This window comes from Schistocerca gregaria, chromosome 5 (assembly GCF_023897955.1).
Source record: "Schistocerca gregaria isolate iqSchGreg1 chromosome 5, iqSchGreg1.2, whole genome shotgun sequence".
Lineage (NCBI taxonomy): Eukaryota > Metazoa > Arthropoda > Insecta > Orthoptera > Acrididae > Schistocerca > Schistocerca gregaria.
In genome coordinates, this window is record NC_064924.1 from 358,291,418 (window position 1) to 358,313,685 (window position 22,268).

Below are 22,268 nucleotides of genomic sequence, written 5' to 3' on the forward strand. Positions count from 1 at the left end.
CCCTCCCGCCATTGCGATGGAAAGACACCAGGACAACAGATCCGGTTGAAGATGACGAGGAGATGTCACTTGTAGTCGGACAAGAGATGTTTGATTATCTGACTGTGGATCCGTTGGCCCAGGAGCCATGTCAGGGCAATGTGCAAGGATGTGGAGGAGCACCCACTCTATAAATGGAGCATTATAAGGTTCACTGCGATGTTCAGTGAATGAGAGGGCTTTCCTTTCCATCTGCCATTTGAGGGTGCGAAAAGCTGTGGGACGATTCTCTGACTTGGAGGCTTGAGTATAATGCTCAGCAAAGTGCTCGGTAATTGTGTTTGCGTCAGTAGATAAGACACCATTGATGTTAATGCCAGTAACACCTGTGGGGATCTGGTACCCACAAATTCATTTGATCTTTGTCCAGACTTAGGGAAGGTGACGTATGGCACCCAATGGTCGAGATGTACCACTCCCAACAGGCCTGTTTCTGTCTTTTTATAAGCTGGTGAACATGGGCACAAAGCCGCTTAAAAGCTATTAGGTGCTCTAGGGAAGGGTGCTCCTTACGTCTCTGTAGAGCTCGCCAACACTCTTTAAGAGCCTCAGTAATTTCCAGCGATCACCAAGGTAATGGCTTTCACTGAGGGTACCCTAAAGAACAAGGGATCATATTTTCTGCCGCAGAGACAATTATTCTAGTGACCTGCACTACCACATTGATGGTACCATGTGGGGGAGATTCAATGGTGACAGCAGAGGTGAAAGATTCCTAGTTTGCCTTATTTAAAGCCCATCTTGGTAGACGTCTGGGGGAATGGCACTGGGGGAGTGACAGGAAGATGGGAAAGTGGTGACTACCACACAAGTCACAGTGGGTTCTCCAGTGGACATATGGGAGAAGTCCTGGGCTGCACAGAGATAAATCAATGGCCGAGTAAGTGCCATGAGCCACACTGAAATGTGTGGGGGACCCCGTATTTAAGAGACAGAGGTCGAGTTGAGACAGGAAAGTTTCAACACCTCTACATCAGCCAGTAAGTGCAGTGCTACCCTACAAGGGAGTTAAAATCTCCCAAAAGTACGAAAGGTTTAGGGAGTTCATGAATCAGTGCCGTCACTGCATTCAGGGGTACTGCACCATCTGGAGGAAGATATATGTTGCAGACAGTTATTTCCTGTGTCATCCTTATCCTGACAGCCACAGTTTCAAGAAGGGTTTGAAGGGGCACAGTTTCACTGCATACTGAGTTCAGGACATAGACACAAACTCCACCTGACACTCTATTATAGTCACTATGGTTCTTGTAATATCCCCTATAGCCACAAAGGGCAGAGGTAAGCATTGCAGGAGAGCTGGTTTCCTGGAGAGCAATGCAGAAAGAACAGTTGCCATAGCTCAGCCAGGTGGTGGAAAAAACTGCATCAATTCCACAGGAGGATGATGACATTACAGTGAGCCTGGGAAGGCGTGAAGCATGCAAGGAGGCAGGTTATGCCTCATGGTCACCTGCTGCCACCGACTGAGTATTTGTATCCATTCCTATTGTGGATAAGGCATCAGTGAGAGCCAGGTCCTCAGGAAACACAGATCTCTACCTCATCTGCAGGTGCAAAATTGGTAGGGAATGGTGATGTTGGTGCCACTGGATGGTCCTTTTTCTTAGTAGACTTCTTTGTTTGCTTGCTCTGTCACTTCTCTTTATGGGCTTGCTGGGAGGACTTCTCTGAAGTAGCTTCAGGCATGGAGAAAGACCTTGAAGCTCTTCGTCCAGCAGCTTTTGGGGGAGGGGGGAAGGGGACTTGCTCCTGAAGTAGGTACTTTGGGAGCAACGGAAGGAGATTTTACCCTTATCACCAAAGGGGCAGATGTATTCGAGAGGCCCAGAGGGCCCACTGTTCATGGCACAGAGTGTGTTACAACTGGTACTTGTCACAGTGATGGTAATGTAGCTGCAGTGTATATGGACATCTACCGAACATGGTGTAATTGTTCAAATTTACGTTTAGCCTGTTGGTAAGTCTACTGGTCCAGGGTCTTGTACTCTATGATTTTCCACTCCTTTTGGAGAATGGTGCAGTCTGGCAAGTTGATACAAGTGGGAGGTGGTGCACAGGGAGTATCTGGATGCAGCGTATATCTGAGTCTCGATGTGTGGCATTGGAAGTGCAGTGGGAAGACATGTGCCTGAATTTCCAGCACTTAAAACACCACATAGGGGGAGGGATGTATGGTTCAATGTCATAGCAGTAAACCATCACCTTGACCTTTTGAGTCGACGAATCAGCCTCAAAGGCCAAGGTGAAGGCACCAGTAGCAACTCTGTTGTCTTTGGGTCCCCTGTAAACACGCCGAATGAAATGAAGACCTTGCCATTCTAGATTGGCGCGGAGCTCATCATCAGACTGCAAGAAGAGGTTGCAATGGAAATTAATCTCCTGGACCAGGTTGAGGTGTTTACGGGGAGTGACGGAAACAGGAATCTCACCCAGGTGGTCACAAGCAAGTTAAGCCTGGAATTGGGCTGGGGATGCTGACTGAATCAAGACTGCACAGCTACTCATCTTGGACAGCACTGTCACTTCCTCAAACTTATCCTCAAGATGTTCAATAAAAAATTGAGGCTTCATAGGTAGAAAGGAGTCCTCACCCATTCTGCTACAGACTAAATACCGAGGCGAATATGACTCTCTTCTTTCTGTAGACCTACATTCCTCCCATGGTGAAGCAAGGGAGGGAAACGATTTAGGGTCATATCTGTCAGCATTGTACTCCATCTTGCCCTTCTTAGAGAATTCTGGCACTGTATGGTCACCAGCAAGAGATGACTTAGTCCGCTTCATTGTGGGTCATCTGCCCTGATGCCACCCACTCCGATCATGGGCTCTCCGCACGGTCGCCACCCAGCCACAGCAAAGGCCACCTGGCATGATGTCCATTGCTGGGAGTCCTGGTGCCCCAGGAAGACAGGCACCTACTCCTTGGCATACGTGGGGAGTTAACAACTCAGGCATCAGCAGTGCGATCCCTGTTTTGTCAGGAAGCTACTACCAAATGGGTACATGATGGCCCCACCATAACGGACTGGCTACCATGCTTGATACTGGGCACTGAGAAATCCAATATTGAGATGAGGGCGAAAGAAGACAGGAGACAATGGAAGAAGATGACATACCCAGCCAAATGTCCTCACACAAATAGTTGAATTGCACGTGGAGATGCAAAGCCGTGACAAGAGGTTCAGGAGATCGAATCTAAGGGCACTATGGATAACTCATGCACCATGTAAGGCATCCTTCCCCATAAGGCCCACAATTCTGTAAAATTTGGAAAGTCGCAGGTCAAACCATAAAATGGTACCTGAACTTATAGGGCCAAAAAGTGTGAGACTCCTTTTAGTTGCCTCTTACGACAGGCAGTGATACCTCGGGCCTATTCTAACCCCAAGACCTGCAGGGGAAAAACATTGTAAATAGAGATCAAAGCTTGGTTACAGTAGGTTGAAGTAGTTACACACACACATACACACACACACTAACACACACACTCACACACACACATGAGGAGGCTTGTACAGGGCAGACTAGTATGTAGAGTTGTAGTCTTTGCAGTGAAGATTACAACAAAACTAGCAAAACTCACTATATAATTACCATCACGGCAAAAAATCTAAGATTTGCCATGTTACACAACTATTCACCACCCATGTGAAAGAGGGTGGAAAATATCAGCGTACCTAGCAAAATGTACCAAAAATTGTGAACCACAACTACAGATAGAGACCTGAAAAGCCCATTTTTTCCAAGCAGAGTATATCTGTAAGTTCCTATTGTTTTATTTGTTACCAATATGTATTCAATTGTTGAAAGAGCTGATTGGAGGAATGGTTGTCTATACCGTTAGCCGAACAGTGCTTCAATGGCTTAAAAAACCTAATAGCAACAGAAGAGTTTTAAATGGAAGAAACCAATTTAATAAACAGAAAATGAAGGGAAAAATGCACACAGATAAAGGGAGAGGGAAATAGAGGCAGAGAAAGAAGAGGAAATAAGTAAATATTGAAAGACAGTGGCTGGCACAGAAATGAGAACTGGGGAGACAGACTGAAATGTCTTGATTATTACCAATACTTCATGACAGTTTATTGCCCCCAGTATCCTTCCACCCCTCCCACAGTGGTATTCTGCACCCACACAACCTATGCAATATTCTTGTCTGTCCCTCTCCACCCAGTCTCCAAACCCTTTGCCTCCTGACTCATATTCTGCTACAGACCTCGATACAAGACCTGTGCCCTACATCCTCCTACTACAAATTACTACAGTCCTCTCACTGGCTTCTTCTGACCCGTGAAAGGTTCAGCTATCTGTGTAAGCAGTCACATGATCTACTAAATTTGCTGCTACCGTTTTGCTACATGCAACCACTGTGTTGCATTCTACATGGGCATTGCAACTAACAAGTTGTTTGCTGAATGCCTAATGCCAAACTGTGACGAAGGAACATTAGGAAAATCTTATTGCAGACCATGTCACCCAATATGATGTGCTTCACATTTATGATTTCTTCACAGTCTGCACCATCTGGATTCTTCTCATCAGCGTCAGCTATTCTGAATTACACTGATGGGAACTCTCCGTATGACATGTTCTTCATTTCGGTAATCCTTCCTGGCCTCAACCTTCATGAGATCATATCTTCCAGCTACCTGTCCACTTCTCTGCTCCCACTCTAGTGCTACATGTCTTCTATCCTGCCAACACATCTACACAATGCTTTTCTCTTCTTTACTTCTCTCCTCTCCCTTCTCCCCAGCATTACTTCCTGATGCTGTTTCCAGCAGGCCTATCCTGTCCCCAGCTCATCCCTGCATGCTCACACATGTAGCAGTAGCATCTGTCACCAAGCCTACTCTGTTATCCCTCTCCCTACCCACCCCATGCCTCCTTTGTAGCTCCACTACCCAACCCAGCTGGGTTGCTGCTCACATAAGATGCAGCTGCAGTCAGGCTTTAGTGCTTAGAGATAGAGGTCATGTGTGTATGAGTCGTCATGTGAGTTTTCCACTTCTGATGAAGGACTTTGTTCAAAAACTAATGTACTTCTAGCACTGTTATTCAATATTCCTATCTGTGACTCAACGGCCCCTCTATGTAGTGAATAGCAGTCCTTCCCATACTGTTTTCATTGCAGTTTAATATTAAAATCTGCAGTTAGATGTTTTCAAGGATTTGGATATACGTATTTAAAAATATGTTCTGCTGGGGAGTGACAGTGCTACATTAAGGCTGTTACATTAGCAAGTGAGATAATATCACTGGCACATTGGTGCTCTGATGGCCACTTATGTATGATACAGTGTGGAAAGCAGTCAAATGGAATGATGTATTCAATGTACTGCTTTAAAATTTGTACTCTGTGATAAATATTTCAAACAACAGCATATGTAGATGAACCTGTACTTAAACACAAAACCTTGAAGAGCTCACATGTACAGAGTTGGCCTCTAAAATAAACACAGCAATGAAGTGCAGTGTGCTGCAGCAGAATCATCCTCCTCTAACATTACCTTTTTCTTATATAGAGGTAACTGATACCATGCATACTATCGATTCTTCCATAGGTTAAAATTAACTCAGCTGTTTCACTAAAAGAATTCATATAAATCTGTATACAATGTACTATATTTCAGGCTAAAATGTATAAAAGAGAAATTAATGTGTTACAATCAATATGTACAAACAGTTAAATTACTCTCCTCTTAAGAATATTTGAAATTACAAAATTTCTGGCATACTTAAAATTCATATTATTAATTGTACAATCTAATGTTAATTATCAAATTTGTTTATTTATGAAATAATGATATAATTTGGTAAAGATTTTTCTCCTGCTGAAAAAGTTTGTTAACTCTTTTGCTTTGTAAACACTTTGGAATACTGTGAGTATGGCAAAATAAGAGTAGTTGTGGGCATGCCTCAGATGGAAGTAGACGTTTTTACAAGTTTGTCAACAACAATTTAATTATTCATTTTCTTAATGTGGAAATTCAAGAACCTACAACGTCAAATCAAAATTTTCAGTAGCAAGAATGTACTCCTAGTCACAACAAGATTTTGAGCCAGCAACAACAATGAGATAATCGAGATAACTAAATAAGTTCTACTTTTGTAATCTTACTTCCCTCGAAGTTTTCAAAATTTGCACAAAGAATGAGAACTTTAATGGTAATGTGTGGGAGGATAAGATTACATATGACACATTCAAGGTTCAACTAAGCTCAATGAGGCAGAGAAAAAACTTCAATGACAGTGCTGGGTAAAATAGGAAACTCAAACACATTGTTACAGGATAAATTTGGAAATGTGGATAGTGAAACAGGAAAGGCAAGAGAAAGAGGAAAAGAGATAACAGTTACAAAGATTGGACAGAAAGTAAGAGAAGACGATGGATGGGTAATAGACAAGGAGAGAGTGGGGGAGGAGGGAGAGGGAGAGAGGAGAGAGGGAAGAGGAGTGGGTGGAAGGAGGGAGAGGAGAGGGAAGGGGAGGAGGGAGAGGGAGAGGAGACTTGAGGAGGGTGAGGAAAGAAAAGATAGATGAATGTGAAATGATAGGGGAGAAGAGAGATGGGCAGAAGAGAGAGGGGGTGAGAGAAGTGGAGGAGGGAGACGGGAAGTAGAGAATGGGTTAAAAATGAGGGAAAGGGACAGAAAGTAAGAGAAGACGATGGATGGGTAATAGACAAGGAGAGAGTGGGGGAGGATGGAGAGGGAGAGAGGAGAGAGGGAAGAGGAGTGGGTGGAAGGAGGGAGAGGAGAGGGAAGGGGAGGAGGGAGAGGGAGAGGAGAGTTGAGGAGGTTGAGGAAAGAAAAAATAGAGGAATGTGAAACGATAGGGGAGAAGAGAGATGGGTAGAAGAGAGAGGGGGTGAGAGAAGTGGAGGAGGGAGACGGGAAGTAGAGAATGGGTTAAAAATTAGGGAAAGGGACAGGGGTGGGGTGAGAGGGGATGTAGAGAGAGTAGGAGGTGAGGGTTAGGGGTGTGATGGATAGGGGAGAGAGAGAGGAAGAGAGAGAGAGAGAGAGAGAGAGAGAGAGAGAGAGAGAGAGAGAGAGAGAGAGAGAGAGAGAGAGAGAGAGAGAGGGGGGGGGGGGGAGAGAGGAAAAGGAGTTGGCAAAATGGAAGAGGAAGACAAATAAGGGGTGAAGGTGAGGAAAATGAAAGAGGGGGCAGAGGGAAAGAGGAAAAATGGTAGGGAGAAAGGAGAGGGTGAGGTATGAAGAGAGCTGGAGAGTGGGGGAAGGGAAAGTAGGGGAAGAGAGTGAGAAGATGGGTGGGGAGAGTAGGGGAGGGGGAAGAGGAGGGCAGTTGGGAACGGAAAAGGGGAGGGGAAGGGGTAAGGAGAGAGAGGGGAGTCGAAAAGAGGGGAAAGAAGGGACATCAGGGAGTGGAGGAAAGTGAATGGAGGAAATAGAGAAGTGGGGAGAAATTGAGGTGAGGGAGTGAGTGGGAAGGGGGGGGGCAGAGTGGGAAGGCAGATAAAGTATGGAGAATGAGTGTTTGGCAGAGAGAGTCTAGAGAGACACTGGAGGATGAGAGTGAGATAGTGAGTGTGAGGATAAGAGAATTGGAGGGGGGGCATGGGGGGGGGGGGCTGAAGTAAGCAAGAAAGTGTGGGGAAAGAGGGCTGGGGACAGTGGGTAGGGGAAGAAAGGTCAGGTCACGGAACAGAGAGTAATCTGGTAATGAGAGAGAGGGTGATGATTAATGTGATAAGAGTCAGAGCGAAAGAGTGAAAGAAAGAGTGGGATGGAGAGGGATAAATAAACAGTAAGTGACCAAAAGTGGATGAGGGAAGTAGGCAGGAAAGAATGGGTGGGGGAAGAAAGATTGGATCAGGGAGAAGAGAGTAGCCTGGTAAAGAGGGCCAGAGGGGATGGAATGGAAAGGTGTGGTAGAAGGCGGTCCAGGGGAGAGAAAAGTGCTAACGAGAGAAGAAGGGAGAAAGTAAAAGAGATAGCACGAGAAAGAAGACAAAGCAAAAGAAAAACAGTGAGTGAGACAGGTGCAGAAAAATAGTGGGGGGGGGGGGGGGGGGGGAGTGTGTTAGAGAGTGCAAGGAAAAAGGTAAAGAAGGGGAGAAACGGCACTGGGTACTGGAAAAGACGGTCACATAATGGTGCAGGGGGGGGGGGGGGGGGGCATGAAAAGGGTGAAAAGTGAGTGGGAAGAAGGGGAGCAGATGAGAGAGATGACTGGAGATATTGAAATGGTTGTAGAATTCAGGGAAGGATCTCTTGAATATGTAAATTAGGACTGGCAGCTAAGATAACATGAATAGACACAAGATTAAGGAAGTTGTATCTGGCTGTCTGTGCTATCTGTCTCTGTGCCTCCCAACATTGTGACATGTGTCCCACATTCTAGTGACACACACACACACACACACACACACACACACACACACACACACACACACACACACATGCGAACACACACCAGCCACTGTTACTTTCATTTCTTTGTTTGACAGCTCAAGATGGCTTGCCTGACATCAGTTGTTGTTTCTTAAAAGTCAGTGACACAGAAATGGTGAGAGGCTACTTTTTACACAACAATTTGTCTGCTGTTAATTTAACTTATAGGTTCTTTCTACCACTTGCAATTATTTGACTATTCAACAAATATGCTCTATGCAACTGGAGTTGCTATAATAAAACATATAATTCTTCTCATACACAAGCAAGTGTCTAAGGATGAAGTCACATCACCACGAATACGTGTGACTGGGAATGGTGTATGTGAGGAAAGAATTACCTATGGAAAATCCAGGACAGAATGTAACAATATTGTGAGAAGAAAAGTTGCTACTCACCACATAGCATAGGTGCTGAGTCGCAGATAGCCACTACAAAAAGATTTTCACTCTTAAAGCTTTCGGCCATGGCCTTTGTCAACAGTAGACACACATAAAGACACACACACACACGTTCACATTTGCTTGTGTTTGTGTTTGTGTGTCTATTGCTGACAAAGACTATCGCCCGAAAACTTTAAGTGTGAAAACCTTTTTGTTGTGTCTATCTGCAACTCAGCACCTCAGCTATATGGTGAGAATAATAATGAGAAAAGAATTAGAAGTTTAATAATAGAAAGCCAGAAATTGATTTCAAAAACTACTGTACTAAAAAGAATCTGAGAGCTTACCATGAAGTTGTAGACATATATATCTTTACTCCCAGGCAGCATCATGTTATCATTAATGTCTCCTATAGTTATTGTTAGTGTGCTAGTGCCAGACATTGGAGGATTCCCTGAATCCTTTATAATAATTGGTATGATGTACTGCTTCTGCAGTTCTCTGTCAAATGACCGAAGTGAAGACAGAACAGCCATACCATCACCCTGTGTGGCAGCTGGAGACAATGCAAAGTAAAATACTATTTTAGTAACAGTGTATTTACAGTTATTTTCAAGCAGTTGAGGTATTGACACTGAACTAAATGTATGTTACAAAAAATAATAATAATAATAAAATAAAATTTTAGAAAATCAAAACCAGATTTTTAGTGGCTAACAATTAAGGATCTCTGCCAGTAAACTGCTAGATGGAATAGTTGAATTTCTCCTGCTCTTAAAAAATGGCATTAGCGATTAGTTTGATGGCCTGAGCAAAGGGAAGACAATACGCCCATGTCACAAGAGAGCATCAACTTTTCATTGTTGTCTTGTTACCAACAGAGGGTTTTTTTTTTTGGGGGGGGGGGGGGGGGAGGGTTACTGCCAAAGTGATTTAGTCATTTAATTAAATGAGCAGGCTGTCAATAAAAATTATTTCCTTCAAACCAAAGAGCAAACACTTCTCATTGTCATACAGGATAACCATCAGTTTGTGGCTATGTACCTCAAGAAAGATTCCTTTAGCTTTTGTTAGGTTATGTGCAATTCACTCTACAAGAGTCGAGATGTAAAAGAACTCCCTAGATGTGAACAGTATAATGGCTTCTGTAAATAAACATTAGAAAATAATTGACATCTTCTTTTCAAGTTAATAACTCTATCTCAATAGAATGGAGAGGGCAGCATGGTGACAAACCCAAATTTCAAGCCTCTAGAAGACAGGTTCACCCAACTACACTTTACCAAAGCTTCACGATCAACATGATGTATGCTGTCAATCAGTTAACTTAATTGTAGGAGAGTCTCAAAATATTTTTAAGACCTTGATAAAGTAAAAGAAGAGAGAGGATGTAATTTACAATAACCTCTCAAAAGCCACTACAAAATGAAATACAAAGAGCAGAATGCTGATTTAATCAAAATGAATTTTTCCTCATCCTAACAGAAGAAAATCATTATTCAAGCTTATTTTGGTAAGCTGTTCTAGCTCCAGATCTGATCATGTATAATGTGTAGCATACTCATCAAATACACTGAGCAGTCATAAGAGATTCTACTAACAGGTTTTCAAAAAACACATAAACCTTAAATTTCATCACTCTTATTCAGAGTGTAATTCCACTGGACATATCGATGGATCACTCAACATAATTATGCATACATTCACTGATGTCACCATGTGCAGTGCAGAAGGATACATCTGCTGGTGCCAAATCCTGTGACAAAACACTTGTGACAGGTTTCAGGGCTCCTGTTAACTGCCGCAGCCACACTTGTCAATCAGTTGATGTTAACAGCAAGCTCTCTAGTGTACCTATTGATGATATCCCTGCACAAAATGGTTTTCTCCTGAAACGTGATTTGGACTTTGTTGTTACCTTCCATCAACTTTTGGCTAGCCCACAGTATTGCCTATCTGTCTGCTGTAGTACTGATTTTGCACACAGCTCAACTGACCACTGTGCTTCCAGTAAACGAACCAATGATATATGGTAGCACTGAGAGTGTGGTTCTTGCTCGACTGCTTCCCAGTTGACCCTATGTACAGTGTTCTCCTGATTAATATGAGAGTCATTCCACAAACTTCGAAAATACTGTACCAAACAAGAGATATCCACCTTCAAAAGTCTTTTGTTTTGCATACTTCCAGAAGAGACGGAAACTATTACATTGTGTGAATTATTTAATAAAATCTGTGTCACTGAAGATGTAGACTTATAGCAGCGGCAACAAGTATTTTAGGGAACTGCAACCCACTCCTTGCTAGAATAGGATTTGTCAAGCCATTTTGCTGACTGTGTCAACCCTGATGGACCACAATACTTGAGAATTCTTGAAACAACAATTTGGCAACAGCAAGAACTTCTACAGATGCTTAGAGATCTGGCAATCCCAGCTTTCCAGTGAAGTTCAAAAGTTCTGTAACAAAAGTTTTCGGCACCTCATTTTCAGGCAGGTGATATTAATTGCCCTACATAACAGTGGGGCCATTCGGTTATGTACAAACCTACTACTACATTATCTTGTGCAAAACTGTCCCTTTAGCTGATCCGTCAGTGCTGCTCCCCCTCACTAATCACTCACTTTTAGGGAAACATTTTACTACAAAAATGAACGTGGTGCCTGCTCATTTTAAAGTTCTTTCAACACTGTAAGGCAACATCAGACAGTTATTTATCACAGAATGATTAGCACTAGGCTATGAAGTGCATGCTCAGAAAATACGGCTGTAGCCTCCTTCTTTAGTTGAAGTTTTGTATACTGCTAGTGTATTTGCGAATTCTCAATCAGGTCAAGGTACCATTTCCACAGACTTTGAAATATTGGAATTATCTAAATAATCAAATTTGGCACTACCTAGCCCTTGTGATCTTGACAATGGAAACATGTCTTGCCTTCCATATGGCAGTGGAATTGCCCCCTTCTGACTGGACAGGAATGAAATATAGAGTCATAACAGTTATCCTCCTGGCTTTGACTAAACGTATGCAAACTGCAGAATGTGCCACTGCTCTTCTATACATGGGAGGCAGTGGCTCACATTATGATGACATCTGTCAACAGTGTTCTTCCCAGGATTACATAGCAGATGTTTTTCAGAGTTGTTGCATCAACGGCAATCGAATGAGGTGATGAAAATAAGCAACATCAAAGTGGTGAGGGTAGCATCATGCTATCTTACACTGCCAGCAACAGTTCATGCTATACCAGTTTTATTCCTTTTGGGTCATTCCATGCAATCTTGCAGACAATGCTAATGTGATCATTTCAGAATTTAGTCACATTTGGTACATGTACAACCTCATGTCTTAATAGTAAAACTGGCAAATAGTACTGTCATAATTCTAACCATTTTTGATAAATACAGGTTCAAAGGCTCAAGAGTATGTAACTGGTCAGCAGTCAAGCATCAATTTTGTTACTTTCAGAGATCTAGTATGTAGTAATGAGTTGACCTACAGACCTCAGTACTTTTGTGCCAGGCCACTAAGATGATATAACGTATAAAAAGTACGATAAATCATTCAAATGTTTTACGAAAAACGTTTTGAAAAACCCACTTTTTCTGTACTGTGCTTTAAATTCATGATTTTTAAAAAAAGGCATAACTTCATACAGGGAAACAGTACAGATCTCATCTTGGGCAATTCTTTAGTCCTGGTAACGATAATGGATAGCATCTGGAATCACACTTAATATTTCTTGCTAACACTTAAATATGACTCCATTGGGGGGGGGGGGGGGGGGGGGGCGTGGACAGCTGAAACTCAACTTCATTTTTTGCACAAATGTTTATACATCTGGTAGCAATCATACACGCAAAGAATAACATCTTAACTCATTTTATTCATTTATTCATTGGTAATGAATAAAATGAAAGTACCACCCACACATATCACCAACATTTGATCCTACAGGGACTTGGTAAATAAAAACCATGTGCATTCCTTAAAAAATTGTTCCTAACGTATTTATGTTTGATCTGCAAGTCAAAACTGTTAACAGGCGAAAGCTGCAATGTATATGTGGAAATTCACTGTTAAATGTATTTTTCAGTTTAAAGAGTTAAAAGACAGCTTTGGTGCAAAAATATGGAGAGATATCCTCATTCTAATACTGTACATTGAAAAGACAACTTCCTGAAATAAAATAAAATGTGCAAGCAATGATGAGAGACATTAATAACATTTTACATATATACTGATATCAAGTGACATAAGAGCAATTTCATAAAGATACTAAAATAAAATGAAGGAAATTTTATTTTCAAACCTCTTCCATCTTGCACATGGCATTGTTTTCCTTGCCATCTTGATCCAGAAATGAAATAAATTCACTTAAAGTTGATACATTCTTTTCATAACACTCACTGTCAAGTTTATACAACCATGCACTGTGACTCTGTAATGATGGCACATCCACCTTAGATGTAACACTCTAGAATGGGACCCAAACAGCATCTATCCTACTAGGTCAGGTAAGGAATTGTGATTCACCAGGAGACATGCAGTTAATCTCAGAATCTTTAAATATATGTAATACTTATGGAATATGTCCCGTGTATCAGTTTTCATTGTATTTGAAAGCCATTTAAAATCAATTTCAGCTGTTCCAATAAAGCATTCTCATCAGCCCCCATAGCAAAAGTGGTATCTTTTGCTTTTGTTGGAAGTTCTTTCATTAGAAAGATGTTAGTAGCAGTGACTAGAAATGCAAGTTGCGACTGTGTTCTTATTTTCCAAGGAAACTTCGTAGGATGTGATCTCCCACAAAGAAACAAAGAACATATTAACACCCTGTATTTTGTGGACTATTTTGTGTACAGATCTTTCAGATTAACTAAAGTAATTCTCTTCAGCATAGAACCTTCTTATCTACCATGATAGAAACATAGTCTTTTCTTACTGCACAACATCTTAAAATATTGTCATTTTCATAAAATATCACTAGGACATGTTTCATAGTTTCAGTTAACAGCTTTTGACCATTACTGCATTCTGGAGAACCAATTACACCATTACTGTCTTTAACTTTTCTTGATACTGATACCATGTGCCCTGAGACACAAAAAGTAGCTGCTCCTCTGACAATGCCCCATGAAGGTGGAGTATTTGTTAGAGCTCAAATCTGTTTACTGCTAATTGAACTTCTGTCTGCACCGACAGCTGAGTGGTCAGCATGGTGGTCTGTCAAGCCAAGGGGCCCGGGTTTTATTCCCGACTGGGTCGGAAATTTTCTCCACTTAGGGACTGGGTGTTGTGTTGTCCTCATTATCATTTCATTATCAGTGGAAGGCAATGGGAAACCGCCACTGGAATTACTTCCCTAGATGAACATAAGGTGGAGCTCTCTGATGAGGCTTCCCTCATGATAAGACCTGTCGTAAGGCAGAACACAAAGTAGTTTTAATTGAACTTCTACATTTCTAAGTAAAGAGCTTCATTACATTGAGAAAATGTTTCATTTGTTCACAAGGGAACTCCACAAAATACAGGGCATTAGTATGTGCTTTGGTTCTTCACATAAGATCAAATCATGTGAAGGATTCTTGGAATGTAGATACTGATCATTGAGGATCATCCCAGGAACATGACTGCATCATGAATCTCTACTCACTCATACTAACACCTTTCCAATTGAGAGACTTTCAACAAATGCAAATGTGACCATTTAGTGAAAACGCTTTGTTGGAACTGCTTCAAGTGAGTCAGTATGTGATTAGATTATCTTATATTAGATGAGATACAGTTTTCGTTCCATAGACACAAAAATGAGGTATTCTCATGGGTATGAAACATGTCAGAAAGAATAACATAAGAAACAAAGAACATCTGAGTATCATATTCACTTCCCTGATCTATTGTCAGGAGATTATCAAAATATGTGAAAACATTACAGTAAATTGGAGCTGCTAATATTCACAGAATTAATACACTGTCAGAATGAAACATAGAGAACACCTAATCTTAACTGTTGTGACCAAGTGCTTTCAAAACTGAGGTCTAACTGACAGTTTAAATTGAGCTGGTCTAATAGTTCTTGTGGAGATATTCACCTATAGAGTAGAAGGAGTTGCCTACCAAAAAGTCTTTCAAACTCTGTTTAAACTGTGCTTTATCTGAAGCCAAATTTGTAATGGTTGTTAGCAATTTATTGTAAATGTGTGTTCCTGAATACTGGACCAAGGTATGATATTTTAGGTTTTTATGTGGCTGAAAGCAAGAGGAAACTACAGCCATAATTTTTCTCGAGGGCATGCAGCTTTACTGTTTGGTTAAATGATGATGGCATCCTCTTGAGTAAAATATTCCGGAGGTAAAATAGCCCACCATTCAGATCTCAAGGCGTGGACTACCCAGGACGGCAGTGTTATCAGGATCAACAAGACTGGCGTTCTACAGATTGGAGAGCAGAATGTCAGATCCCTTAATCGCGTAAGTAGTTAAAAAATTTAAAAACGGAAATGGACAGGTTAAAGTTAGATATAATGGGATTTAGTGAAGTTTGGTGGCAGGAGGAACAAGACTTCTGGTCAGGTGAATACTGGGATATAAATAAAAAATAAAATAGAGGTAGAGGTAAAATAGAGGATAAGTAATGGATAAAAGCTAGGAGCACAGGTAAGCTATTACAAAGTGCATAGTGAATGCATTATTTTAGTCAAGATAGATACGAAGTCCACACCTACCACAGTAGTAGAAGTTTACATGCCAACTAGCTCCACAGATGACAAAGAGATTGAATAAATATATGATGAGGTAAAAGAAATTATTCGGATAGGAAAGGGAGATGAAAATTTAACAGTGATGGGGGCTGGATTTCACTAGTAGGAAAAGAAAGAGAAGGAAAATCTGTAGGTGAATATGAAACAGGAGTAAGAAATGGAAGAGGAAGCCACCTGGAAGAATTTTGCATAGAGCATAACTTAATCATAGTTCACACTTGGTTTGAAAATCATGAAAAACGGTTGTAAACATGGAAGAGGCCTGGAGACACTGGAAGGTTTCAGATAGGTTATATAATGGTAAGACAGAGATTTAAAAACCAGGTTTTAAATTGTAAGACATTTCTAGAGGCACATGTGGGCTCTGACCACAATCTAATGGTTATGAACTGTTGATTAAAAATGAAGAAACTATTAAAAGGAGGGAATTTAAGGAAGTGGAATATGGATGAAAAAAAAGAACCAGAGATTGTAAAGAGTTGCAGAGAGATCATTAGGGAATGATTGACAAGAACAGGGGAAAGAAACACATTAGAATAGGAATGGGTAGCTTTAACAGATCAAATAGTAAAGGCAGCAGAGGATCAACTAGGTAAAAAGATGAGGGCTGGTAGAAATCCTTGGGTAACAGATGAGATACTGAATATAACTGATGAAAGGAGGAAATACAAAAATGCAGTAAATGAAGTAGGCAAAAAGGGATACAAATGTCTCGAAAATGAGACTGTGAGGAATTGCAAAATGACTAAGCAGAAATGGCTAGAGGACAAATGTAAGGATGTAGATTTATATATCAATAGAGGTAAGATGGATACTACCTACAAGAAAATTAAAGAGATGTTTGGAGAAAAGAGAACCACTTGTATCAATATCAAGAGCTCAGATGGAAAACCAGTTCTAAGCAAAGAAGGGAAATCAGGAAGGTGGAAGGAGTAAGTAGAGGGTCTATACAAGGGCAATGTACTTCAGGGTGATAACATGGAACTGGAAAAGGACGTAGATGAAGATGAAACGAGAGATGTAATACTTAGTGAAGAATTGGACAGAACACTGAAAGATCTGAGTCAAAACAAGCCCCAGGAGAAGACAACATTCCATTAGCACTACTGGTAGAAATGGGACTGTATCATCTGGTGAGCAAGGTGTATGAGACAACAAAACAACCTCAGACTTCAAGAAGAATTTAATGATTGCAATCCCAAAGAATGCAGGTGTTGACACATGTGAAAATTACTAAACTATCAGTTTAATAAGTCATGGCTGCAAAATACTAAAATGAATTCTTTGTAGACGAATGGAAAAACTGGTAGAACCAGCCTCTGGGATGATCAGTTTGGATTCTATAGAAAGGTTGGAACATGTGAGGCAATACTGATGCTAATACTCATCTTAGAAGATAGATTAAGGAAAGGCAAACCTACATTTCTAGCATTTGTAGACTTAGAGAAGGCTCTTGACAATGTTGACTGCAATACTCTCTTTCAAATTCTTAAGGTGGCAGGGGTTAAATAAAGGGAGCAGAACGATATTTACAATTTTTACAGAAACCAGATGGCAGTAATAAGAGTCGAAGGGCATGAAAGGGAAGCAGTGGTTGGGAAGGGAATGAGACAGGGTTGTAGCCTACCCTAGGTATTATTCAACCTGTATATTGAGCAAACAATAAATGAAACAAATGAAAAATTTGGAGTAGGAATTAAAATCCATTGAAAAGAAATAAAAACTTTGGGGTTTGTTGATGACATTGTAATTCTGTCAGAGACAGCAAAGGACCTGGAAGAGCAGTTGAACAAAATGGACAGTGTCTTGAAAGGAGGATATAAGATGAACTTCAACAAAAGCAAAACAAGGATAACGAAATGAAGTTGAATTAAATCAGGTGATGCTGAGGGAATTAGATTAGGAAATGAGACACTTAAAGTAGTAGATGAGTTTTGCTCTTTGTGGAGCAAAATAAGTGACGTTGATCAGAGGAGACAGGATATAAAATGTAGACTGACAATGGCAGCAAGGAAAGTGTTTCTGAAGAGGAGAAATTTGTTCACATCGAGTATAGATTTAAGTGTAGAAATTTTTTTCTGAAAGTATGTGTATGGCTTGTAGCCATGTTTGGGAGTGAAATATGTATGATAACTAGTTAAGACAAGAAGAGAATAGAAGCTTTTAAAATGTGGTGCTACAGAAGAATGCTGAAGTTTAGATGGGTAGATCATTTAACTAATGAGGAGGTACTGAATAGGACTGGGGAGAAAAAGGAATTTGTGACACAACTTGGCTAGTAGAAGGGACCGGTTGGTAGCACATGTTCTGAGGCATCAAGGGATCACCAATTTGGTATTGGAGGGAAGCATGGAGGGTAAAAATCATAGAATCATAGAGGGAGACCAAGAGATGAGAACACCAAGTAGATTCAGAAGGACGTAGGTTGCAGTAGTTACTTGGAGATGAAGAAGCTTGTGCAGTATAGAGTAGCATGGAGGACTGCATCAAACCAGTCTCTGGACTGAAGACCACAACAACAATAACAACAACATATAGATTGTTCTTATTGTTAGTGTTGATACTATGTATTGAGATACTGGTTGGAACTAGAGACATGTTACTGTATGTGCAACAAATTTCATTAAGGAATAAGAATACTGAGAAGCAGTGGTTAGAGTATCTAGATCTCTGAAAATGTTTCTACACCACTAATGAGTCTTATTACAGGCTTGTGCACTCTAAAAAGTTTTTCTCAGTTTGACAATTATCTCAGAATAAGATCCAATATGACATAATAGAATTAAAGTAACATATCAAAGTTTTTTATATTTATATCTCCTGAATCTTATATCATTCACATCTGAAAATAAAGACTTGTTTAGGCAAATCAGCAATTCTGCAGTACAGCCTTCTCAAATGAATTTATTATGGAGTTGAAACGTCACAACATTAACACTGTCGATCTCTTCATCTACATGTTTTCATACGTTACGTGCATGCTGGAAGGAAATCTCTTACAAGTTCTCAACTGCATATAGTAGGTCTTTTCAAATTTTATTGTCAGTGAATTAGCTTTAAGCCATTTATTTAAATCAGTGAACATTTGATTAGCAGCCACTTCTTCTGTTCTTTCCTTGATATTTATTGAAAAGTCTGTATCATAGGCAAACAAAACAAACTTAGCATCTGGCAATGTAACAGATGAGGGGAGATTAATGAACACAAGGAAAAGCAATAGACCCAAGATAGAACCTTGACAAACACCACATGTAATTAATTCCCAATCAGATGAAGGCTGATTGATTACTCCAAAGGTATTTTGCACTGACACTCTTCGTTTCCTGTTAGTTAGGTATGACTTGAACTATTTTGCAGTACTGCCAATGACTCCATAATATTCTAATTTACTTATGAGAATATTGTGATTCACACAGTCAAAACCTTTCAACACTTCACAGAAAATGTCAGTAGTTTTAATTTGTTATGTAATGAATTAAGTATATTCTCTCTGTACCTGTAAATAGTCTTCCCTATATTGGAATCCCAATGCAACCCAAATTGTTGCTTGGACAATATATTATTTGCAGTCAGATACTTAAGAAGATGCTTGAAAAAAATCTTATAAAATATTTTTGAAAAGGTCACAAAAGTGAAATTGATCAATAATATGATGGTATCTCTTTATCCTTCTTCTTGTATAGAGGTTCAACATCAGCATTTTTTAGGCATACTAGAAATTTTCCACTAGTAAGAGATTGATCACACAAATAAATTAAGATAGAATTGAGCTCACGTGAGCACTCTTTGATTAACTTGTTGAAATGTTATAATAACCAACTAAAATACTCTGTTTTTAAGAATTTTATGAAAGTTGCTACTTCTTTGGGAGAAGTGAGTGTCATTTCCATTTTACTGAAGTTATTTGAAGAGACTGGTCTCAGATACTCCATTGCACTATTTACTGAACCTCATAACCCCAAGCTGTCAGTAACAGAAACAAAGTACTTGTTTAACAGTTCTGAAACATTGGATGCACTTGTTAACAATGTCTCACTTATTTTTAGAGCTATCCGTTCCTCTTCCTTTCTGATCCCACCTGTCTCTGTGTCTACTACATCCTATATAGTTTTTATTTTGTTGCCTCATGCGAAGAATCAAAACACATGCTAATGCCTTACATTCTGTGGAGTGCCCATGTGAACAGTGCAGACATTTTTCCAATGTAATGGAGTTCTTTACTCAGAAATGTAGAAATTCAACTAACTGTGAACAGGTTCAAGTTCTAACACGTATTCCACCTTCTTGGAGCAGTGTCAGAATAGCAGCTACTTTTTGTGTCATCATCATCTTGGACAGTTTCCAGCCTCAGGCTGGGTCTGTTTGGAACATGGGCTTCTTCATCATCTTCTGTCTTGTCACATCTCTCTGTCTTCACCTTGGTCCAGTCTTCTCCTTTCCTTTGGATGCATTCCTCAACTCCTTTTAGTCAACTGTCTCTCAGTCTTCCTCTTCGTCTCTTTCCTTCCAGTTTCATCTTGTGTATACTCTTGGGTATCCTCTTCTCCCCCATTCTCTTAACATGTCCGTACCATTTCATCACAGAGCACTGGCTGTTGTCATCTACATTTGGCTTTAAGTCAAAGGGGGCCTGAAAGAACATCTTGGAGATTGCAATTCTTGGATCTTCTCTTCTCAAATTACCAATATTCTATTCATTATCACACACTGGCCTAGCACCTGTATGCAGACACACTGTCACAGTTTCCTATAGGTCTCAATCAGAAATTTTTGTTTACAAGAGACTGTTTGCAGCGACTCTTGAGTCAGGTTTGTCAGTTGTGCAGCCTGATTGGGCACAGGTCCAACCTTTGGTGGCCTCTCTAAAACTTCATAGTTTCTTTGCACAATGCCATGCTCTTCATATTTTCAAATTTGTCCTATTATTGAATCAAGATGATTGCAATACTGTAAATTGTGGTTGCTGCATCAATCATGTTGGAGCATTTCCAGGATGGACTCTAGCCTAGTGACAAGTTGATTGGATACGGACTACTGAGATATTGTGCACATGTCTCAAACACAACAACCTGCATTGCCACAAGCTTACCAGCTGTGGCCTGTGCCTGTCCAGCCATGGGAGTGGCTGCATGCAGATTATGTGAGTCCATTCTGTGAGGCCATGTGGTTGATTTTAGGAGATGCTTTTTCTCATTCCCCAAATGTCACCTGAAAACAAAGACCACACTAAATGAGAGTTTACTGTTTTCTCTATTAAAGGAGCCACACAAGCTCTTGCCAGAAACAATGGGATGGTGTTTGAATCCACTGGTTCTAAACCTGTGTTTTGCCTTACCTCTATTGGCACAGCTGCACATTTTGTGCAAATGTTTGAAATGCAGACAGAACAATATTAAATTCAAGCCTACCAGTTCTGCACTGCTTTCCTTTTTATCATCTTATGAGGTGATGGTGGTCCACTCTTGAAGCTCTTGCATGAATACCCTCTTTGTTCCTTATTAAATCTGTTGCAGCCTCCATTTAGTCGGTTCAGCCTTCGTCATGACAAAAAGATGAAGCAGACACACCATTTAAGGGCATGGATGTTCAGATTGCCAGCTGATCTTGGTGGCCCCTCCTCAAAGCACTCTGACTGGCACCAGAATCAACTTCATTTGCACAATCCAGGGCAAGCTTCGCCTATGAATCTGTCACATTGGTGTGGCCAGCACTTCTTGCCCACCCTTCAGAACAACAACAGTTGTGATGACTGATTCCAGGATAACATCGCAGTTGCTGGGCATCTGACATTCCAGTTTTCTAGTTGTTGTCCATCATACCTACTGATATAGACCTAGCCCATATGCAGGAGGCTCCCTCAGTCTGCACTGAGTCTGATGTCAGACTGACCGTCTTTTCCAGAATCAGCAACAAGCTAGGAGTATGAACAATAGTTGCCTCCTGCCTCTCTGCCGCTAGACCCAGGTGCAACTCCTCCAAAGCCAACAGAATCTGAAGCTGCACCATAGCCATTGCAGAATGCTGTACTCTTCTCGACCTCCTAAACACAGGCTAGGATGGTTCTGGCACTGTGGGGGGATTCAAGAAGGGGGGGGGGGGGGGGGGGGTAAATCTTGTAATATCACTCGTCATACCAATGAGCAAGAGATATGATAATGCATATGCCCCACAAGGTTCCTAGGCATGGTATGGAAAGAAACACCTGCAGAACCAGGTCAGGTGGCAAAATATCTGTGGCAGATTTAAGGGCTATTGCTGTGCTCTTTAGCGTCACTTGTCAACCAGCTGACATTCACACTAAGTTCTCATGTGCATCTATTGACAATATCCATGTGCTAGGTGGTTTTCTTCTACACTGTGATTTGGGCTGTGTTATTACCTGCTGTTGACACTTGGCTAGCCCACAGTATTACCTGTCTGCCAAGTGTGTTACTGTTTTTGCACATCTTGATTTCCTAACAAAAAGAGCCCTGCTGATTTGGCCTGATTAATAGTCCAGAACAAATTAAGAAATCAGGTGGCTCTTACAAAAGTTATTTGGGTTACATCTAATAAATGTTTCAAAACAGTTAACAATGAAGATAATCAATTTTTGACATTAAAATGTCTTATATCACTTGTCCGTTGCCAACACTCAGTTGTTCCTTCTCATTTCATC

At 40.7% G+C, this 22,268-nt stretch overlaps 1 protein-coding gene across 1 annotated transcript in view; it reads right to left on the reverse strand.

Moving 5' to 3' along the window:
* Positions 1 to 22,268, reverse strand: part of LOC126273342 (neural-cadherin-like) — a 597,074-nt gene that overhangs the window by 218,213 nt on the left and 356,593 nt on the right. The window contains exon 11 of the mRNA XM_049976888.1: positions 9,193 to 9,401. Coding sequence (XP_049832845.1) covers positions 9,193 to 9,401 — 209 coding nt within the window. The remainder of the gene's footprint in view (positions 1 to 9,192; positions 9,402 to 22,268) is intronic.